This window comes from Colias eurytheme, chromosome 12, assembly GCF_061535395.1.
Source record: "Colias eurytheme isolate Ceu_HAF_F1 chromosome 12, ilColEury1 Martin Lab GWU primary, whole genome shotgun sequence".
In the NCBI taxonomy this organism is placed as follows: Eukaryota; Metazoa; Arthropoda; class Insecta; order Lepidoptera; family Pieridae; genus Colias; species Colias eurytheme.
Genome location: NC_142991.1, coordinates 7,577,225 through 7,594,946, shown reverse-complemented (window position 1 = coordinate 7,594,946; position 17,722 = coordinate 7,577,225). Strand labels below are relative to the sequence as shown.

The following is a 17,722-nucleotide window of genomic DNA, read 5'->3' as shown; positions in this document are numbered from 1 at the left end:
TTCCGTACAAACATTTTTATATGTTTTAATATTAAATTTATGCTTTTTGCAATTTTTCCTTTATCTGTGCTATAAGACGTAAGTTTCTATTAAATAAAGATTAAATATCAAGATTCTGTGTTCACGGGAAGTACCCTGTAGGTTTTGATTCCTGGCAACACTTGCGAATGTTGTTAAGCATGAAAGGTATATTTTAGCAATTTTTCCTCCATCTGTGCTGACACAAGTAGCACAATACCTATAGATTTTGATTCCCTTGCGATAATGTCAAAATTTGCGATAATTTACAGCATAAACGGCTGTATCTTTTGATTGCGTTGGTTTATAAGTTATAAGTTTGATTTTTTCACAGCTAGGTAAGCTAGGTAAGCTAATCTGCGTTATAAGACGTTTGATTGTACTAAATTTCATGACTCTGTGTACTCGGGAACTACCCTGTAGGTTTTGATTTCTTAGGGAGTGTCGAATTTTGCGAAAAATTTCAGCATTTACAGCTGCATCTTTTGATTGCGTTGGCTAAAACGTTTGAATTTTTCACAGCATCAAGGGACCGTAGACCGTAGGATTTCGACATTAGCAAGGGAATCAATACCTGCAGGGAGCACCCTGTCCCATAAACACAGTCTTGAAATTGAGTAAAAAGTATCGTGTTATAGCACAGATGTAGTAATAACTGCGAAAACCCTAATTATTTAATAATTAAATTAAATAAAAATATATTTTTTAAATCATTTTAAAGTCCCTTTACTCATGAACGTCTACATTGATATTGAATTGATTGAATTGATATTCACATCAGAACTCAGGTCTATAATAACTTAAATCTGTTATTTAATTCAAATTCTATGTCAACGCAATCTAAAGAAAAAGCAATTAGAGCCGCATATTCTGTCACTAGCCGCTCCGCACGGTTTCACCCCCGTGGCTCCTCTCCTGTTGGTCGTAGCGTGATGGTATATAGCCTATAGCCTTCCTCGATAAATGAGCTATCTAACAGCGAAAGAATTTTTCAAATCGGACCAGTAGTTCCCGAGATTAGCGCGTTCAAACAAACTCTTCAGCTTTATAATATTCTGTAATTCGCAACTATACTTGCAAGGGAATCATCAATCAAAACCTACAAGGTACTTCCCGTGAACACAGTCTTGAAATTTGGTTAAAAGCAACGACTTAAGCACTTACAAGCACAGATAAAGAAAATATCCTTTAAACAAAATTGTAAGATACAACATAATGAAAAAATATGTTTGCTCGGAGTCCTGGGTGCGCGAGTCCGACGCGCACTTTGCCGATTTTTGTTGTAATTTGACTGTATTTTCTATTGTTCATTTAAAAAAAATTTGCTATTTTATTTCTTATCCACGAACTGGGATATTTCGATATTTGAGGTTTTGTGTGAAAAGTGTAACAGCAAAAGTTGTAGAATAAAAATTATTACATACAACTTTACCATTAGGTACACTTTATTCCGCAGTTATAGATTTTTTTAAAAATCGAAAAACCTGTTTTTTGTCCTTAAATTACGACCACAGGTCGACCCTAATAAACTTTTTCTATAATTTTTGTTATATTCTCTTCCGTTACCGTTTGTAATTGATTTCATTGTTCTATATTACTTTTGTCTCAAAATTCAATTATCATGTTGAACAGTATTAATTTGTTAATTTAAAAAAGTTAATATTAAATTAGTGGTCCACTTAGGTCGTGGACCTAGCCCAGGGGGGGGGTCATGACCCCGTGACCCCCCCCCTGGATCCGCGCTTGTCCCCGTTCCCGTAAGAATTTCGGGAAATCCTTTCTTAGCGTATGTCTACATCCTAACATCTACCTGCATGCCAAATTTCAAACTGATACGTCCAGTGGTTTGGGCTGTGCGCGTTGATAGATCACTATATCAGTCACCTTTGAATTTCATACCTATAATAATATAGGTATGAATACCTATAATATATAGATTAGAATATGATTTCGAGGAACCGCGATTATGTTTACCTACACAAGTACACAGTACAATGCTTGAGTGGTTTATTTGAAGAGATTTATTGACATTAATGTACATATTGGCAGTAGTTACTAGGCTACATTTCTTACACGTGTTGGTTAAAAAATAAAGACGTAGGTTATTTTTGAAATTAAAATGGTTTTGCGAACTAATTTCAATTAATAAAAGCGTTTGAATTTAATTAGCCATATTTAAAAAAAATTACACGGCAAGGTAATTGTAAGTAGCATAATTTTTTCTTAGGTAGAATGATTCGAAATGGATTAGTATCAACCAAATAAAAGTGAAATTGTAAAGTAAACAGTTCTACAACTTTCCCGTGTTAATACACAAATACAATATAATTATAGCCCTTTATTACTTTAGTTCCGGAATGAATGAAAAAATATAAGCACTGGTTTTACTTTGTTTTATAAATAGTTTAATTTCCGGAGGCCTAATAAAGTAAAAATAGGGTTCTTGGAAAAGTCTCGTTAAGTGCTGCAGGTGAATTTTGTTTAATAAATGGACATCATAAAATATAGAAATAGTCAATGAAATTTTACGCAATAGTAATTTTTTCAACGCTACCAAAATAAGCTAATGTCAAATACTAGCTGTGCCCCGTGGTTTCACCCTCATTGCTCCGCTGTTGGTCTTAGCGTGATGATATATTATGGCCTTTCTCGATAAATGGACTATCTAACACCAAAATATTTTTTCAAATCGGACCAGTAGTTCCTGAGATTAGCGCGTTCAAACAAACAAACTCTTCAACTTTATAATATTAGTATAGATTTTATTTAAAACATTTAAATGCAATAGTTTAAACTTTAAACAATCAAGATAAAATGTATCTGGAATATAAAGCACTGAATATCAAGTATTTTTTATTCGAGGATCAATGCGATCGCGATGGTATGAAATGTGGAATTTTGGCGAAGTAACAATAATTCCTTTTGATTTATTAACAAATGGTATAATCAGACGAGCCACATTCCAAAAAAAAAATGTTGTGTGGTTTTATGAAACCACGGTAAAAGTGAAACTGTTCGAACGGTTCTGAACACCACAGTATTACTTTACTCTATGCCGAACACTGCTTTGTGTAGCGCATGTCACGTGACGGTCGGCTGCCGAGTAGGTATACCTACTCGGCATACACGCGACATGCGCTACACAGACTAAAAAGTTTGAGACGATGTAATAAAAGTTTCACTTTAAAATACAATAAATCGATCTCTGTTTGCCAGTGTGTATAATTCAAGCTGGGAAATTTTCATTTAAAAACTTATAAATCTACTAATATTATAAAATATGCTAACCTTTGTGAGGATAAATGTATGTGTATGTTCATGTGTATGTTTGCTACTCTTTCAAGCAAATAAAACTGAACCGATTACAATGAAATTTAGCACATATTTTAAGGGTAACTTGGATTTACACATAGGATAGGTTTTATCCCGGAAATCCCACGGGAACGGGAACTATGCGGGATTTTCTTTGAAAACGCGGACGAAGCCACGGGTGGAAATGTATTCCTTACAATACAACTTTCTATATAATCTACATTTACAATTTTATTACCATAAAATATGGCTTATTAGTGCTAAAACTGATAAGTAGAGGACAGAGGTAACTTTCAGCAGGCTGAGACGAACGTCAAAACGCCAAGGAATAGAATACGCTATCGATAGAAATTGACATAAGCGTATGATGTTTTGCCTAAGGATTCGGTCACCCTACCAACGACAAAGACGACCACGAACAAAATTTTCATCCAGTCGCAATTAAATAAAATTGTGCAAAACACAACCAAAAATGAAATTTAAGAATTTCCTGTCGTATTGGTGTTTGGAAAAATTTTTTTTGAGATCAATGGATAAACAAACAGGTTTTTCATAGAAACGGTGGCTCCTAGAAAAAAAATGAATTTAACCTTTTTTATAGATAATTAATTGATCTACAATTTTGGTTCAGGTGATTGTATGATAAACTTACCGTCTCGGCGAAAATCGCAAAAAACCCTATTTTTTATATATATTGACTTCGAAATTTTTTATTTCCGAGTACTACAATGATGGGAGATTTTAATATTGATTTTGAACAAATTTCGGCAAGATTGGAATTTTGGTCGTGGTCGTCTTCGTCGTTGGTAGTGTGACCAAACCATTACCAAAATGTCATGAGCTTTTGTCAATAATTAGCGTTAGCAGTTTCTATTCCATGGCGTTACGTACGTTTGTCTAAAGGCCCAGAAGTCTTAAAATATGTCAAAATCAGAGAGTAGACAGCGCTAGATTGCAGACATAGCCTCTTATAACGACAAAATATTTTAATATAGTTTAACTATCATTAAGGAATTTTCTATAGGTGTATACCTACTTTATAAACATAATTATTATAGAAAATAATAATATAATATGCTACCATAATCTCTAGTCCTATTAAAAACATTTACCAGTACACATTTAAATATACATTAAAACTTACCTCAAGTATTAAACACATTCAAGAGTATCTGTAACTAATGATCTCTTGACCTAGGTCCGTCATCAATAACTCCGGTGACAGGTGGAGCCGAAGTTTAGAAAATTGACGAGGTAGAACAATGATAGTCTTTAATGGTTTTTGTATGACAATCGAAAAACTAAATACCAAGCTAAATACTTTATTTGTATTTAATGATTACCTTAAATCTCTGTGTATTTTTCTAGGGAAGTGATCCAATTTAGTAGTTTTAATAAACGCCGCGGGGTACAGCTAGTTCTAAATAGAAAACTATTTAGAACTAGCTGTACTCCGCGGTTTTACCCGCATTGCTCCGAAAGGATTTTTCAAATCGGTCCAGTAGTTCCTGATATTAGCGCGTTCAAATAAACAAACTCTTCAGCTTTTTAAGAATATTAGTATAGATTGAGGAATAATACATGATGTGTCGTTATTTTTGATAAACACAAAACAACAGTTGATTCCGATTCTTATGGCTAAATCGTTAAAAATACAGTTTATAGTCGGCTGAAAACCACAATATCGGAATACGTTTAAACTGACCGTTTGAGTTTCTCTCAAAAAATACACAACACATTCGATAAAACTGGACTATTCGCTTCGTATTCTAGAAAGTTTTTTCCTTTAGAATCGAAAGACATTCGAACTTGGATTGTTTCAATACCCTGGCATGGAAGCGTATGAATTATTTATATTATATCTGAGTTTTAGCTCAGGCGTCACTTGCTTTTAGTAAATATTTACGAATATTGCGTGTCTGTTTTCATTAATCTTGTGTCAGCGTTGAAATGTAATGAAAGAGTTTGAAGAAACACGTGGGTTGGCTTGTTTAATTATGTTCGAAATTAATTTTTCCTTTGTACGGTAAAATGTTTCTAAGTGTATACAGGTTTTACTCACATTAGCTTACGTTAATTACGTGTTTCTTTCATAATACTAATTACTCAGGTCGCGTACGAACAAAATTTTGTTTGTAATAGACTTTTCCTGAATTGTTGTTGATATTGATTACGTTTTTTAGATATTATTTTTTACTACCAGTTTTGAAAGTACTTACTGAAAAAGTAGTTTACTTACCGTAGTTTAGTGACTGAAGCTATTCCGCAAATAACATTGTATAAATTGATTTTTACATCTGTTAGTATTTTTAAAACACACAATTTCTACGAACATTTAGTCAGGCTTATGTAATTCGGTCTCTGCACGTAGTGCCTTAAGCTTTCCCTTGAGCTTAAGGAATCACAGTACCAAATACCCATTCAGCCGTTTCAGCAACTTTATCATGGCTATATAACCGGAAGGCAAGAATCAGGACAAAGTATTAGATTTACAACAGAAATGTGAATGTTATATTTTGTACTAATTTTTATTCAAAGCATGTATTTATTAAGAATTTATAAATTACTAGCGGCCCGCCCCGGCTTCGCCCGTGGTACATATGAAAAATAGATGTTGACCGATTCTCAGACTTACCCGATATGCACAGAAAATTTCATGAGAATCGGTCCACCCGTTTCGGAGGAGTATGCAGACTAACATTGTGACACGAGAATTTTATATATAAGACGAGAATTTTATATAATAAGATATTCTTTTCTAATAATTTTTACCATTACAACAAACGATCACCATTCCACGTTAAAAGATTAATACAAGTAAGTTATTATGCCCAGTTTAATTGATCGTAATTCCTTGTCTTATCAGATTACAATCCGTATAAATTATACATTACATCAATTTAGTAGATAAAGCACGATTGATGACCACAAAACAAATTTTTCCAACTTATCTTTGTTGAATGAATTATACCAAAACTGACTGTTGTCCATCACGGAATACTCTCATTAGGGACTGGGCCAGTCCATGATAATTTGATGATAGTTCTTGAAACTACATTATTGATATTATTCCGATGTCATTTTGTATGTTTGTTTATCAAATATTCAAATATTACTTGCTCATGACGTGGATGACATAGCGTATGTTTGTGAGCTTTTATTAAGCTTTTGATACAAGGCTGTATGAGTCATATTCGTACATTCTCGATCAATGCTTTTTATTTTTGATGCGTTACATGTATCTATTTAAAAATTTTACTAGCTTTCCGCCCACGGCTTCGCCCGCATTTTTAAAGAAAACCCGCATAGTTCCCGTTGTAATTGGTTCAGTAGCATTGCGTGAAAGAGTAACAAACATACATACACATTCATCCTCACAAACTTGTGCATAATATAATATTACAGTTCGTAGGATACGCTTTTTAACGCTAGGCGGACGGAACGGGCGTTTCGAACACTACAATGAGCGTGGTCACGGGGAGACTAAGGTACATGTCTTCAGTCAAATGTTATAAAAATTGTTAATATTTCCTTATTGAATTTGACTGAAAAATAATTTCACTGAGATATCGGAATATGATACCGTTTATTATACTAAGAATTACGGAGCTTTAACAAATAATAAGGCAATTAATAAGATGAAATTATTTTCGCTGAGATCAAAGCACAATTTGTATAGAACAGAATTTCATTTAATGTGAATTTACTTTGCAGTCATTTCAAATATTTGTATGAGAACGGGACATTACATCTAATTATACTAAATTACATTTTTGTGAAGATCTCATTAATAGCTTCTTTTTTATTGTTTTATTTGATGGAATAAATTGCTTTACTTCGAATAGATAAATTGCTTAATTAAATTCTTTGGTAATTGGTGATAATTATATCATATAATATTTACATGATGTAAATAGAAAATCGGGTTTCATAATACGGGAGGTTTTAATAAACAAGATTTTGAGGTCAATTAACTTAAGCCAACGAAACTTTTTGGTAAATTTGTTTATATTATTTAGTTAAAAATATGTATTAAAACGTTAAGATAGTTACATATACAACTACGACATTGGGGGCTTCAAGAAAAGAGCTTATTTGTCCATAAAACGCCGGCAAAGCACCTGTAACACTTCTAGTGTTACAAGTGTTTATGGGCGGTGGTGACCACTTAACATCAGGTGGCCCATCTGCTCCTTTGCTTGCTCTGACATAAAAAAAAATACATCAATGTAAATATGACTTAATGCTTTCAAATCAAATTGATTTACATAAATTATATTATGAAGCTTCGTAAAACCTTTAGGAAAATTACAATATATGGGCGCATTGTGACCTTTATAAATATAAAGGACGTTTTACATGCGACATTACTTACGTTGACATTCTTAAATTTTATCCCTTAGGAAATGCCGTGATTTCACGGAATATGCTTTATGTTATAACTCATCGTCTTGCTTGACATAAAGACTAGAATAATTTATTATTGCCTTCCCCGAAAGGCTAAACGAAGTAGAATATTAAACTACGTATTTACAAGATTAAGGAAATATTATATTTTGTATTATGTCGTTACTGTTTGTAACAGTTGGCTATCGAGAGCTATGTAAATACATACGAGAGCTATGTACATATACCAATATAATAATATCATAAACTTAACTAAATAATAACTAATAAATTAATAATATAATAAACGAAAAAATCTCTATAATATTATAAACTAGTATGGTATAATATTATTGTAGAGATTTTTTTGTTTGTTTGTTTTAATGGATACACTCAAAAAGTACATTAATCCTGAGTGACATCGTATATTTTTTTCCGAACGAACCCGCGGCTAGCAGCTAGTCATTAATACGTGAGACTTAACTAAGCTACGGCGTAGCTGGACTGATGTATATAAACGGTATTACTCTCTTTGTCTTTATATTCATTGTTTTGGAAGGCGAGATTGTAATTAATTAAACATTATTTTGTTGAGGAATTCATTATAATCATAACGGATCCTAATAATATGGTAAATTAATACACATTAATATACAAATAACACAATCCTCAATGATTCTGTTGTTTATAGTGGTAAATAATTTAATTTTTTATCACTACATATGAAAACAAAGTCATCCGTTACGTCTGCCTGGGATTGTTCGCAAAAAAACTCAAAAACTGCATCGATTTTTATTCTGTTTTTACGAATGGATAGCGTGGTTCCCGAGAAAGGTATATATATATCATTTGTTTTAGAGCAAGCGGGCGAAGCTGCGGGCGAAAAGCTAGTTAAATACAAATAAATAAAATACAATTATTCAATAAAACTTGCCTATCGAAACTTATTCCGAGCGTCAACTTATCAAAAAACACTCCTCGGTATTGGAGCGTACAATCCAACTGATTTGTATTCCGTCCAACATATCGGAATAACCGAAGTGAAATTTAAAGCAGAATAAAAACTGTATGAACAAAAAGATTGAAATTTATTTTTTGTTTCAGGTGAATCCAGATGAAAACCGATTACCCGTTATATCCCACTCTTCACCATGTGAGTACTATTCAGAATTGAATATACTTTTGTTACTTTAAGCCATTTTATGTATTGCTTTTCAATTTAAAACGTTTTATGCAAAGAGTTCTATGAATGCTATAAATTGTAAAGTTACTGTGTTACGGTTTTACGCTTTACTAAGTCCCATTTTAATAATATTTACTGCAGAGTTAGATACAGCTCAAGGCATATTTGAATTATACATATAACTATTAAAAATATGTATTTTTATTTTATTTAAATTTTTACTGGAAGAAACTTGATTGCCGATAGAGGAAATCCTAGTGTTCACATGGAATGCTATTTTAATGTTCTATGATATTTTGGGAAATTAAAATATTGTTTATTGTTTATTATCCACACAGTTGTTCACAAAGGAGATAAAGGTGACACTGTAAGTATCTGAAATATTTTTATCTAAATATTAGTATCGTTAAATTTCTAGACCTAATTATAATACGGAATCTTTTGCTTTTATATTATTACTCATATTTTTTGCTTGCTAAAATATCGTAGGTGCACCATAAAGTAAACATTTTAAGCCATCTTATAAACAAGATTAGGACTTATATTATCCTAACAAAACAGCCGGATTTCTGGCCAATAAATTCTCGTGAGAACTTGTCTCGTATGTATAATGGAAAAGATGATAATATCGCTGAAAACTCTGTATTGTTTAGAGATTAGCCGACGTGGACGGGGATGTGGGTCCATCCGGAGATACGAAAGACCGTGCGAACAACGTACGTATACATGAATATATTATTATAAATAGCTATTGTGCAGATTTCGGTGTAAATAGGGTAATGAATCTCATTAGATAAAAATGATGGAGACGTATAATATGTTTTGCAAAGTCTATTATTAAATACGTAAGTCCTTATTAATTATTTATCTTAAGCTTTCTAATCTTACTTTATTAGACGACATAACATCATTAAAAACAAAGAAAAAGATAAGAAACTAGAGGTAGTTTTGCTTGACAATCTTTTCAATCACCATCAAGACATGTAACAACTAGCATTGTATAGTTTTCAAAATGTAGAAAGAAATATAATTAGCCGAGCTTTAAATCCTTTAAAATATTTCACTAGAAAACACGATTAAAAGTTAATATATTTTCACAACAGGTTCAAATATCGTCGCAATGCAAATGCAGTATCAACGACTTATCACAAATGCTTGCTACGATTCCAAGTGTCAGAGGCCCGCCAGGGCCTCAGGGCCCTACCGGTGCTGACGGAACCACTGGAGTTCCTGGGAAAACGGTATGAATATGAATTAATGAATAAACAATCAATTGTTTTCACAATGGGATATGTTTTCTATTTGGTTACTAGTATATGGCATTCAAATATTAAAAAAAAATTAAAGCCATTCTTCTGTATTAATTGTATTAGTGCGTTTGTTATGTAAAACAAGTCATAATAATTAAATGTGGTGACAGAGCAGTTAAGACCTAAATAATCCTCTTCTTTTTCGAAGTCTTTAAATAGCGTATGATTCAAACGTAATTCAACGACTTTTACTTTTGTAGATTACTATTATACACCTTAGGAAGATAAGTTCCACACATTTAACTTAACAAACGTCCACTTGACAGGGTCAAATGGGAGAACAAGGTCCCCCTGGCCCAGCTGGAATAAAAGGTGATAGGGGAGAGACGGGTGAAGCTGGAGCACCTGGTATTGAAGGACAACCAGGGCCAAAGGGTGAACCGGGAGCGGATGGTACACCTGGCCTGCAAGGACCTGCGGGGCCCCCGGGGCCTCCTGGTACCGTTCCTCCGCAATTATTGGTAATAGTTGTTTTTTCTAATTTTATTAAAAAGCTATATTGTAATAAGTCTTCACTTCTAATTGCACTTGAAGCTCCCAATAATAATATAAGAAGAATTAGTGACTTAATCTAAAATCAAAACCTAATAAAGCCTCAAAATAGAAGCGGAAAAAGAAAAAGACAATATTATTAAGGTCCTAAAAGCAGCAAATTGCTAAATTAAATTTAGCTGCGACCCTTAATGGAAAGTGTTATAATAAGATACTTATAATTTTCGTTTTGCCGGAATTTTAATAGAATTCCACTTATATTTTGTACTAAAAGGTATTTTTAATTGCGTGAGGATACTTTTGAGCCCGGAAAGCAAGTTCTTTAATTATTGACGATGAATGGAATAAACATCTTTAAATAATTAAACATTATATTTGTTACTTAGCTTAGAAATCAGAGAAATCGAATATGAATAATAAAATAAGGTTTCATAAATTTTTCATGATCGAATCCTTGTAAGAAACTTCCTCAAAGGAGTAGGATTGTGAAAAAAAATTGTGAAGCACTTATTTCCGGTAAAAATAATTTAAAAGAATGTTTGATTCGGCGTTACATTAAAAATGAATTGTGTACTTTCTTGTTTCTGTATGTTCTTAAGTCAATCAATTTAGTCACGAGAATGGATAATGAAAAAATATTAAGTGTAAGACACCTTTTTTATAGAAAAAACTATATGTAAATAACTAAGCACAATCAACAAAATAGAAGGTGATCCTTCTACATACATTTATTATAAGCCTTAATATTATTGCTTCATTGCTATACATAGTAAAAAAGATGTTTATAGTGTTCTCATTTCATTTTCAATTCCCATAATAACAGCTGTAGGTACGTACTATTTATAAAAATGCAAATTCACATTTCTTTTCACCGCAGCTGGTCGACCGAGCTATGCTCTCGGGATTGCATCGTTTTTGTGACATTTTTTAGATGAAATCTCAATTTTGTTGTTACCTTCAAAATAATAGGCATGTCATATAAAATACAGCCTGTATAAGACTAATATCAAAACGACTTCTTTCAATTACTGAACGATTACCTATCTAATTGATTTCAATAGAAAGGTAAGGTAATAATATATACGAGCCTTATTAAATAATTATAACCTACTTCAAATACAATAATATTACCGTAGTATGAGACATGATAAGCACATGTCTCTATAGAACTAGTTAATTGAATGTTTTTGTTTCAATGAATACGTCGACTGCTTAATAAATGAAATCTAGTGTTTAAAATAACAATAAGATTTCATTATTATTGAGAACATACATTATGTGTATATGATATTTAAAAAATATTATAATTCAGTCCTTCTCGATATGCACAAAAAATTTCATGAGTATCGGTCAAGCCGTTTCGGAGGAGTTTAACAAGATCTTTATAAATAAGATATCTGTAATACTGTTTATTCAGCTAAGCTCCAAAACCCACTACCACTATAATATCCTATTTGTATTCATGCACACACGGACCGTTTAACTCCTTCAATCTATCTTACAAGTTTTGGTGCAGGAATCAACGGGATTATACGCGGCCGGGGGCGTCCCTGGACCCCCAGGTGATAGAGGTCCGATGGGTCTCCCGGGACCCCAAGGCGAAAGGGGCTACCCGGGCAATAAAGGAGAGAAGGGATTACACGGATCCAAAGGCGACAAAGGGGAACGGGTGAGCCATTTATCATTATGACACTGGCTACACTGGACATGAAATTAATGATTGAGCTGTGAGTTTTGTTTAGTCCGATTTGTGTTGTTTTGATAAGTGATGTTGGTCGCGTGTTAATGTAGCACTGATAATGATATGTTAGAGCATATTTTTTGACGTAGAAATACCAATGTACAACTTCAAATATTATCAATATTGCTCTAATTTTATGGTGTGATATTTATCAAAAATATTGTCATGTTAATAACAGTCATGATAAACAGGTAAAAAATCAATAAACAATACTTTCTATGCACAAAAATCGTAGACTCCGATATCAACATTACTATTAACAGTATCATTTTTTACAAAACCTTTATTCAATTAAAAAGATCTTGTCGAAGAATTGATAATTAAACTCCGTCCTCTCATCCTTTACTTGGCTGAAGTTCAAATATACTTCCTTTTTAATTGCCACAAGTCTTTGATGTCTAGATCTTCATTACTTTTAAATCTTCTAGAATTTTATTTCTGTCTTCAAGAACGTTAGAGCTTAATTATTATTACATTGTTCTGGAACGCTTAAGGAGTTTCAGTTAAAATATTTAGCTGAATCAATTCATTTTATATTTCGACACAAAAAGTGATTTATTAACCAACATCTATACCAGCAATCTCGAAATTGCGTAACACAACGTCGTAACAATATAGGAAATCAGAAATCGCAAGTAACACACGTATTCGGGAAATAAACTTCGCAATGCAATAATGGTCCATTTTGACCCTCGTAACGTACCGTTATGTTACTTGGAGCGAAGATTATAACTACGTTATAACCGTGTACCAGCGTTGCGCGTTATTACTGTTATAGGGTTACACGGGGTCGCGAGGGCCGCACGGCGCGAAGGGCGAGCGCGGCCAGGCCGGCAAGGACGGGCTGCCGGGCCTCCCGGGCCCCCACGGCCGACCCGCAGAAAAAGGCGAGAAAGGTAACAAACTAACTCAACCATCAAATTTTATGTTTCACTATGCCTTTTATTTATGCGAGAGAAACGCGTTCGCAACGTTTTAGGGCTTTATTGCAACGATTCGGAAAATCTTTATTTCACTACCGGACCCTTGAGATGGAATTCCGTAGCAGCGCGCATTATTTATTGTAATACTTCGTTTTATATGTTCAATTGTGCCGTTTGTTTTATATTTTGCTTAAAAGAGCTTCCTTTTTCATTTTTTGGCGCATTCCCGTGTTTATGGGAGGTATTAAACGTCTCATTTTCATGCGTTTTATGCGTCCATGGATGTATTGTTATTCATTTTGGATTGTTAAATATTTTTTATGTTCTTGTAAACATAAACGTTTGTCATGTATTTTTGAGTGGATTGATTCGTGTATTTTTAATGTGGATTATTTTTATAGGTGCTCGTGGTCTGCCGGGTCCCCCCGGGCCTCCACTACCGGCTGTGTCTGAGAACTCCGTTTTAGGAGACATCGCTAGATCAGGTTGGAAAACAATTAAGTTGGTTCTAGTTCAAATACATCACGTAATTGATTGCCTCAGTGCAGTAGCTGGAATTTCAATCATGCTTCAGGCGAATTCCTAAAATAGACATAGCATTTACCTAGAAGGATAAAAACTTAATGAAATTAATACACGGTCTCGATAAGTTTCCACAAATCGATTGATGCTTCACACAATTTTCGTGTCAAGTAAGCTAACATTATTAAAACTATGGTTTCAAATGTTAATTAACATCTTTCCGCAACAGCTTCGAATCAAATTAAAAAATTGTGTAGTTTGACCGAGGCCAGAGCTTTTGAAATGAAACTCTGCTAATATACTTTTATATACCTACATAGCTACGTCACATTCATTAGAATCATTTACGTAATTGGTATCGTAAACGATAAATATTGTGATGGCAATAACAAATCAATATGGTACATAATATATCACATAATCATACATTATCAGGAACAAGTCCCACTAAATATACGTGAATTAAATCTATTGAGTTATGGTAATGAATATGGTAATGTTATTAAGGATTGAATTATGCTAACTACTTATTGTATAAAAGCTAGGTCACGGGAGACTCGTGTGTACCCGCCCTTATGTGTATTAGTTAATTAGATACACGATACTTGCTTATAAATATAGGATTTCAAGTTTTGTATGTTGAGTAGTGAAAATATTGATTAGATATTATAATCACATGAATAAGGCGAGTCATTATATTTTAAAGGTCAATAAAATTTGTGTTAAGGTACTCTACGAAGGCCTTATTGTTTTATTCATAAACTGACATGAAAATTTTATGTACCGGCTGGTTTTTATTCTGAAAGTCTCAATTATTTCTATGAGAAGCTATTATAACGTATTTTTAGTTAGCTAGAGTAAATATACATAATGCCATTTTTTACTGATTGTAATCTACATAATCTGAATCTAAACTTTAATACTATTTGCATCAATCTTAGCAAATAGTTTTTCAAAAAAGCAAAGGATTATTACCAAAGATGAATTAAACTTCTTGAAGCGAAAATAAAACCGAGAAGTGACGAAATCTTCGGAACTTCACGGAGCAGTAAAAGTTTTGATTGCTAGTGTTTTCTATAATAGCTTTGAGTAAATTTTCCAAACTAGTTCCGAAGTTCACGTTCCTTCTATGTCAAATAATTTACTTAGTAACACGTGTTCATACATAATTAAGTTTTCCGGAGGTTTAATAAACTTACCGTGGATTCATTACAATTCTGAATTATAGGGATAGTTAAATCAAGTTCTGTTATATTGACTTTTGTAATTCTGAATGATACTTCAGTTAATATCGCCGGAACTTCTTTTTTAAAGTTACAGTTATCTTTTCCTCTTATTATTAACTAGGATTCCACCCGCGGCTTTGCCCGCGCAGTCAAAGAAAAACCCACATAGTTCCCGTTCCCGTGGGATTTCCGGGATTGCGTCATTTTCCCGGGATAAAAAGTAGCCTATGTCCTTTCTCGGGTATAAAAATATATCCATACCAAATTTCATGAAAATTGGTTCAGTAGTTTAGGCGTGATTGAGTAACAGACAGACAGACAGACAGAGTTACTTTCGCATTTATAATATTAGTATGGATTACATAATGCAAAAAATATTGATCAAAAATTTAATTATACACTGAAATCGTGTATCCTAGTACTTAAACTCATAAACTAAGAAAATGGAAAGCAAAATATGAAATTTAAATATTTAGGTACGTTCATATTAAATTCAGATCTTCAGCTCCTCTAACGTCCCAACACATTAGACATCGGAAGTAGCTTGTTAAATTCAAAATGTTCCACACCACACCGCAAACGCATAATCCATCACTTTACTTCGCCGAATAATGGATAAAGCTACGCTTAATAATATTAACAATTCCCTTATAATTATTCAAAGCGTATTCAATATTCATGAGCATTGAACTTGATGGAAAACCGCAGCCGCTCAAGAGTCAGTAACTCTTCTATACCAAACACGCATGAATTCCCGTTCCCGCACTTTACTAATAACACCCTGTTTTATGAGTTTTCCATAACGTAAACTGAATATAAATGTATTCGTTCAGGGCCGCGGGACGTCGCTAAGCTCAAGGGCGATAAGGGAGACCGAGGCGAGAAGGTAATTATGTGCCAGATGTTGCTAATAGCGAGAGATATTTTTTGATGCTTAATATTTTTAACTTTATTAAACAGCTAGTCATGTTATAATATACATAAATTTGGTACAAAGTCACCATCTTCTCGATATGATATGATATAATTTATGGACATGATTATGTTGAAAAAGCATAATAATTCTATGGGCTGGTTTTTCCTTTTAATTTTGTTAAGGACGTTCTTTGTATGATATCAATATGATTCAATCAAAGTCTTAACTACGAATCAATAAGAGAAAGTCGTCATTAATATTCTTTTAACTTTTTAATTAACATCATTACTTATTCAAACTTTTGAATATAAAAGCTTCGCTAAATTGGTCCTATTAAAATTCTGAATAGTTTTACGATTCTTGGGCAATTAAGTACTGAGTAAAAATTCATTTTATTAAGGGTGAAAAGGGGACGCGTGGCATAGAAGGACCACAAGGATTTCCAGGCACTGATGGCAAAGCAGGGGAGCGGGGGGATATTGGGCCATCGGGTCTGCCTGGCACTCAGGGGCCACCAGGGTTATCGGGACCAAAAGGCGATAAAGGAGATTCAGGACCACCAGGTCCTGTAGCTATTTCGCGTGATGAAGCTGTCATAATGACAAAGGTAATAGTTATTTTATACTGGGAATGATGTAATGAGTAATCCGTCTGTGTGTAAGATCAATTCTGTCCATTCAATTGAATACACACAGTTGAGTTTCCAGTAGGGTATATTTTTCTGTCATAAACAACATGTTTCTCTATAGCTACAATTTCTGTTCAGACGTAGCCTTATAAAGCGATTGTCAAAAAGGACAAGTTGGCACCGCAGACAATATTTTCTTCGTATAAAGTGTTATATCGCTGCAGTAGTTTCGCAGCAGCGTGGGCTATACGAATGATAAATCTTGCCTCGTTTTTGTCATACTGTAGTCTTTATTCTACATGCTAGCGGTTTTGATTCAGTTTTATGTTTTTTGTACACACATTGTGACTGTTTTTTTACCATGATTAAGACAAGTAGTTTTTTTCTTCTCAATCAAACAAATTATCTGCATTGTAAAAACTAAAATAAACTTTAATTTCGGTTTATTGTTAAATTAGCACGAAAAATTATCCGTATAGCATATAGTCAGATTTATTATTTATTAACTTCGTTATTAATAATTTTTTATTCATTAGGGTGACAAAGGAGAACCGGGCCCTCGCGGGAAGCGAGGGCATCCAGGCGCACCCGGGCCCCGGGGCCCTCCAGGTTTACCAGGGCCACCCGGAGTTCCGGGAACAAACGGTCTATCTGGTGATATTGGTCTTCCGGGATGGACAGTAAGTTTTTAACAAAAGGATTATAACCTATGTAGTAATTAGTTTAAATTATCCAAAAGTCTAAACCTCTATATTATCTCAGGGTTACATATTTAATGAAATTAATTTAATATCTAGATAGTTACTCTTCCTTTTTTCAACAAACTAATTTTTTTTTATTATTATATTTTGGTTTTTATCAATTTTAAATAAAATAAAACTATCAACTTCACCCTAGTCTGACCTTTAGTAGATATAATAGAAATATGTATAATATGATAATAAAAAAATGAAGTAAAATTCTTACCAACCCTTTTCATTGAAAATAAATCCACCATAAACAATTCCAGTAAAAACATTTGTACATTCCCTTTTTTCATTACTTAACATAAATAAAAATCCCTCG

At 33.3% G+C, this 17,722-nt stretch overlaps 1 protein-coding gene across 1 annotated transcript in view; it reads left to right on the top strand.

Annotated features, from left to right (window-relative positions):
• The window catches only part of LOC149904155 (uncharacterized), a 36,880-nt gene that overhangs the window by 6,124 nt on the left and 13,034 nt on the right, over nucleotides 1-17,722 (top strand). Inside the window, exons 2-12 of the mRNA XM_090107894.1 lie at nucleotides 8,821-8,869; nucleotides 9,238-9,258; nucleotides 9,560-9,615; nucleotides 10,003-10,140; nucleotides 10,476-10,670; nucleotides 12,218-12,370; nucleotides 13,221-13,338; nucleotides 13,767-13,850; nucleotides 15,947-15,999; nucleotides 16,430-16,636; nucleotides 17,194-17,337. Of these exons, the coding sequence (XP_089964020.1) occupies nucleotides 8,821-8,869; nucleotides 9,238-9,258; nucleotides 9,560-9,615; nucleotides 10,003-10,140; nucleotides 10,476-10,670; nucleotides 12,218-12,370; nucleotides 13,221-13,338; nucleotides 13,767-13,850; nucleotides 15,947-15,999; nucleotides 16,430-16,636; nucleotides 17,194-17,337 (1,218 nt within the window). The remainder of the gene's footprint in view (nucleotides 1-8,820; nucleotides 8,870-9,237; nucleotides 9,259-9,559; nucleotides 9,616-10,002; nucleotides 10,141-10,475; nucleotides 10,671-12,217; nucleotides 12,371-13,220; nucleotides 13,339-13,766; nucleotides 13,851-15,946; nucleotides 16,000-16,429; nucleotides 16,637-17,193; nucleotides 17,338-17,722) is intronic.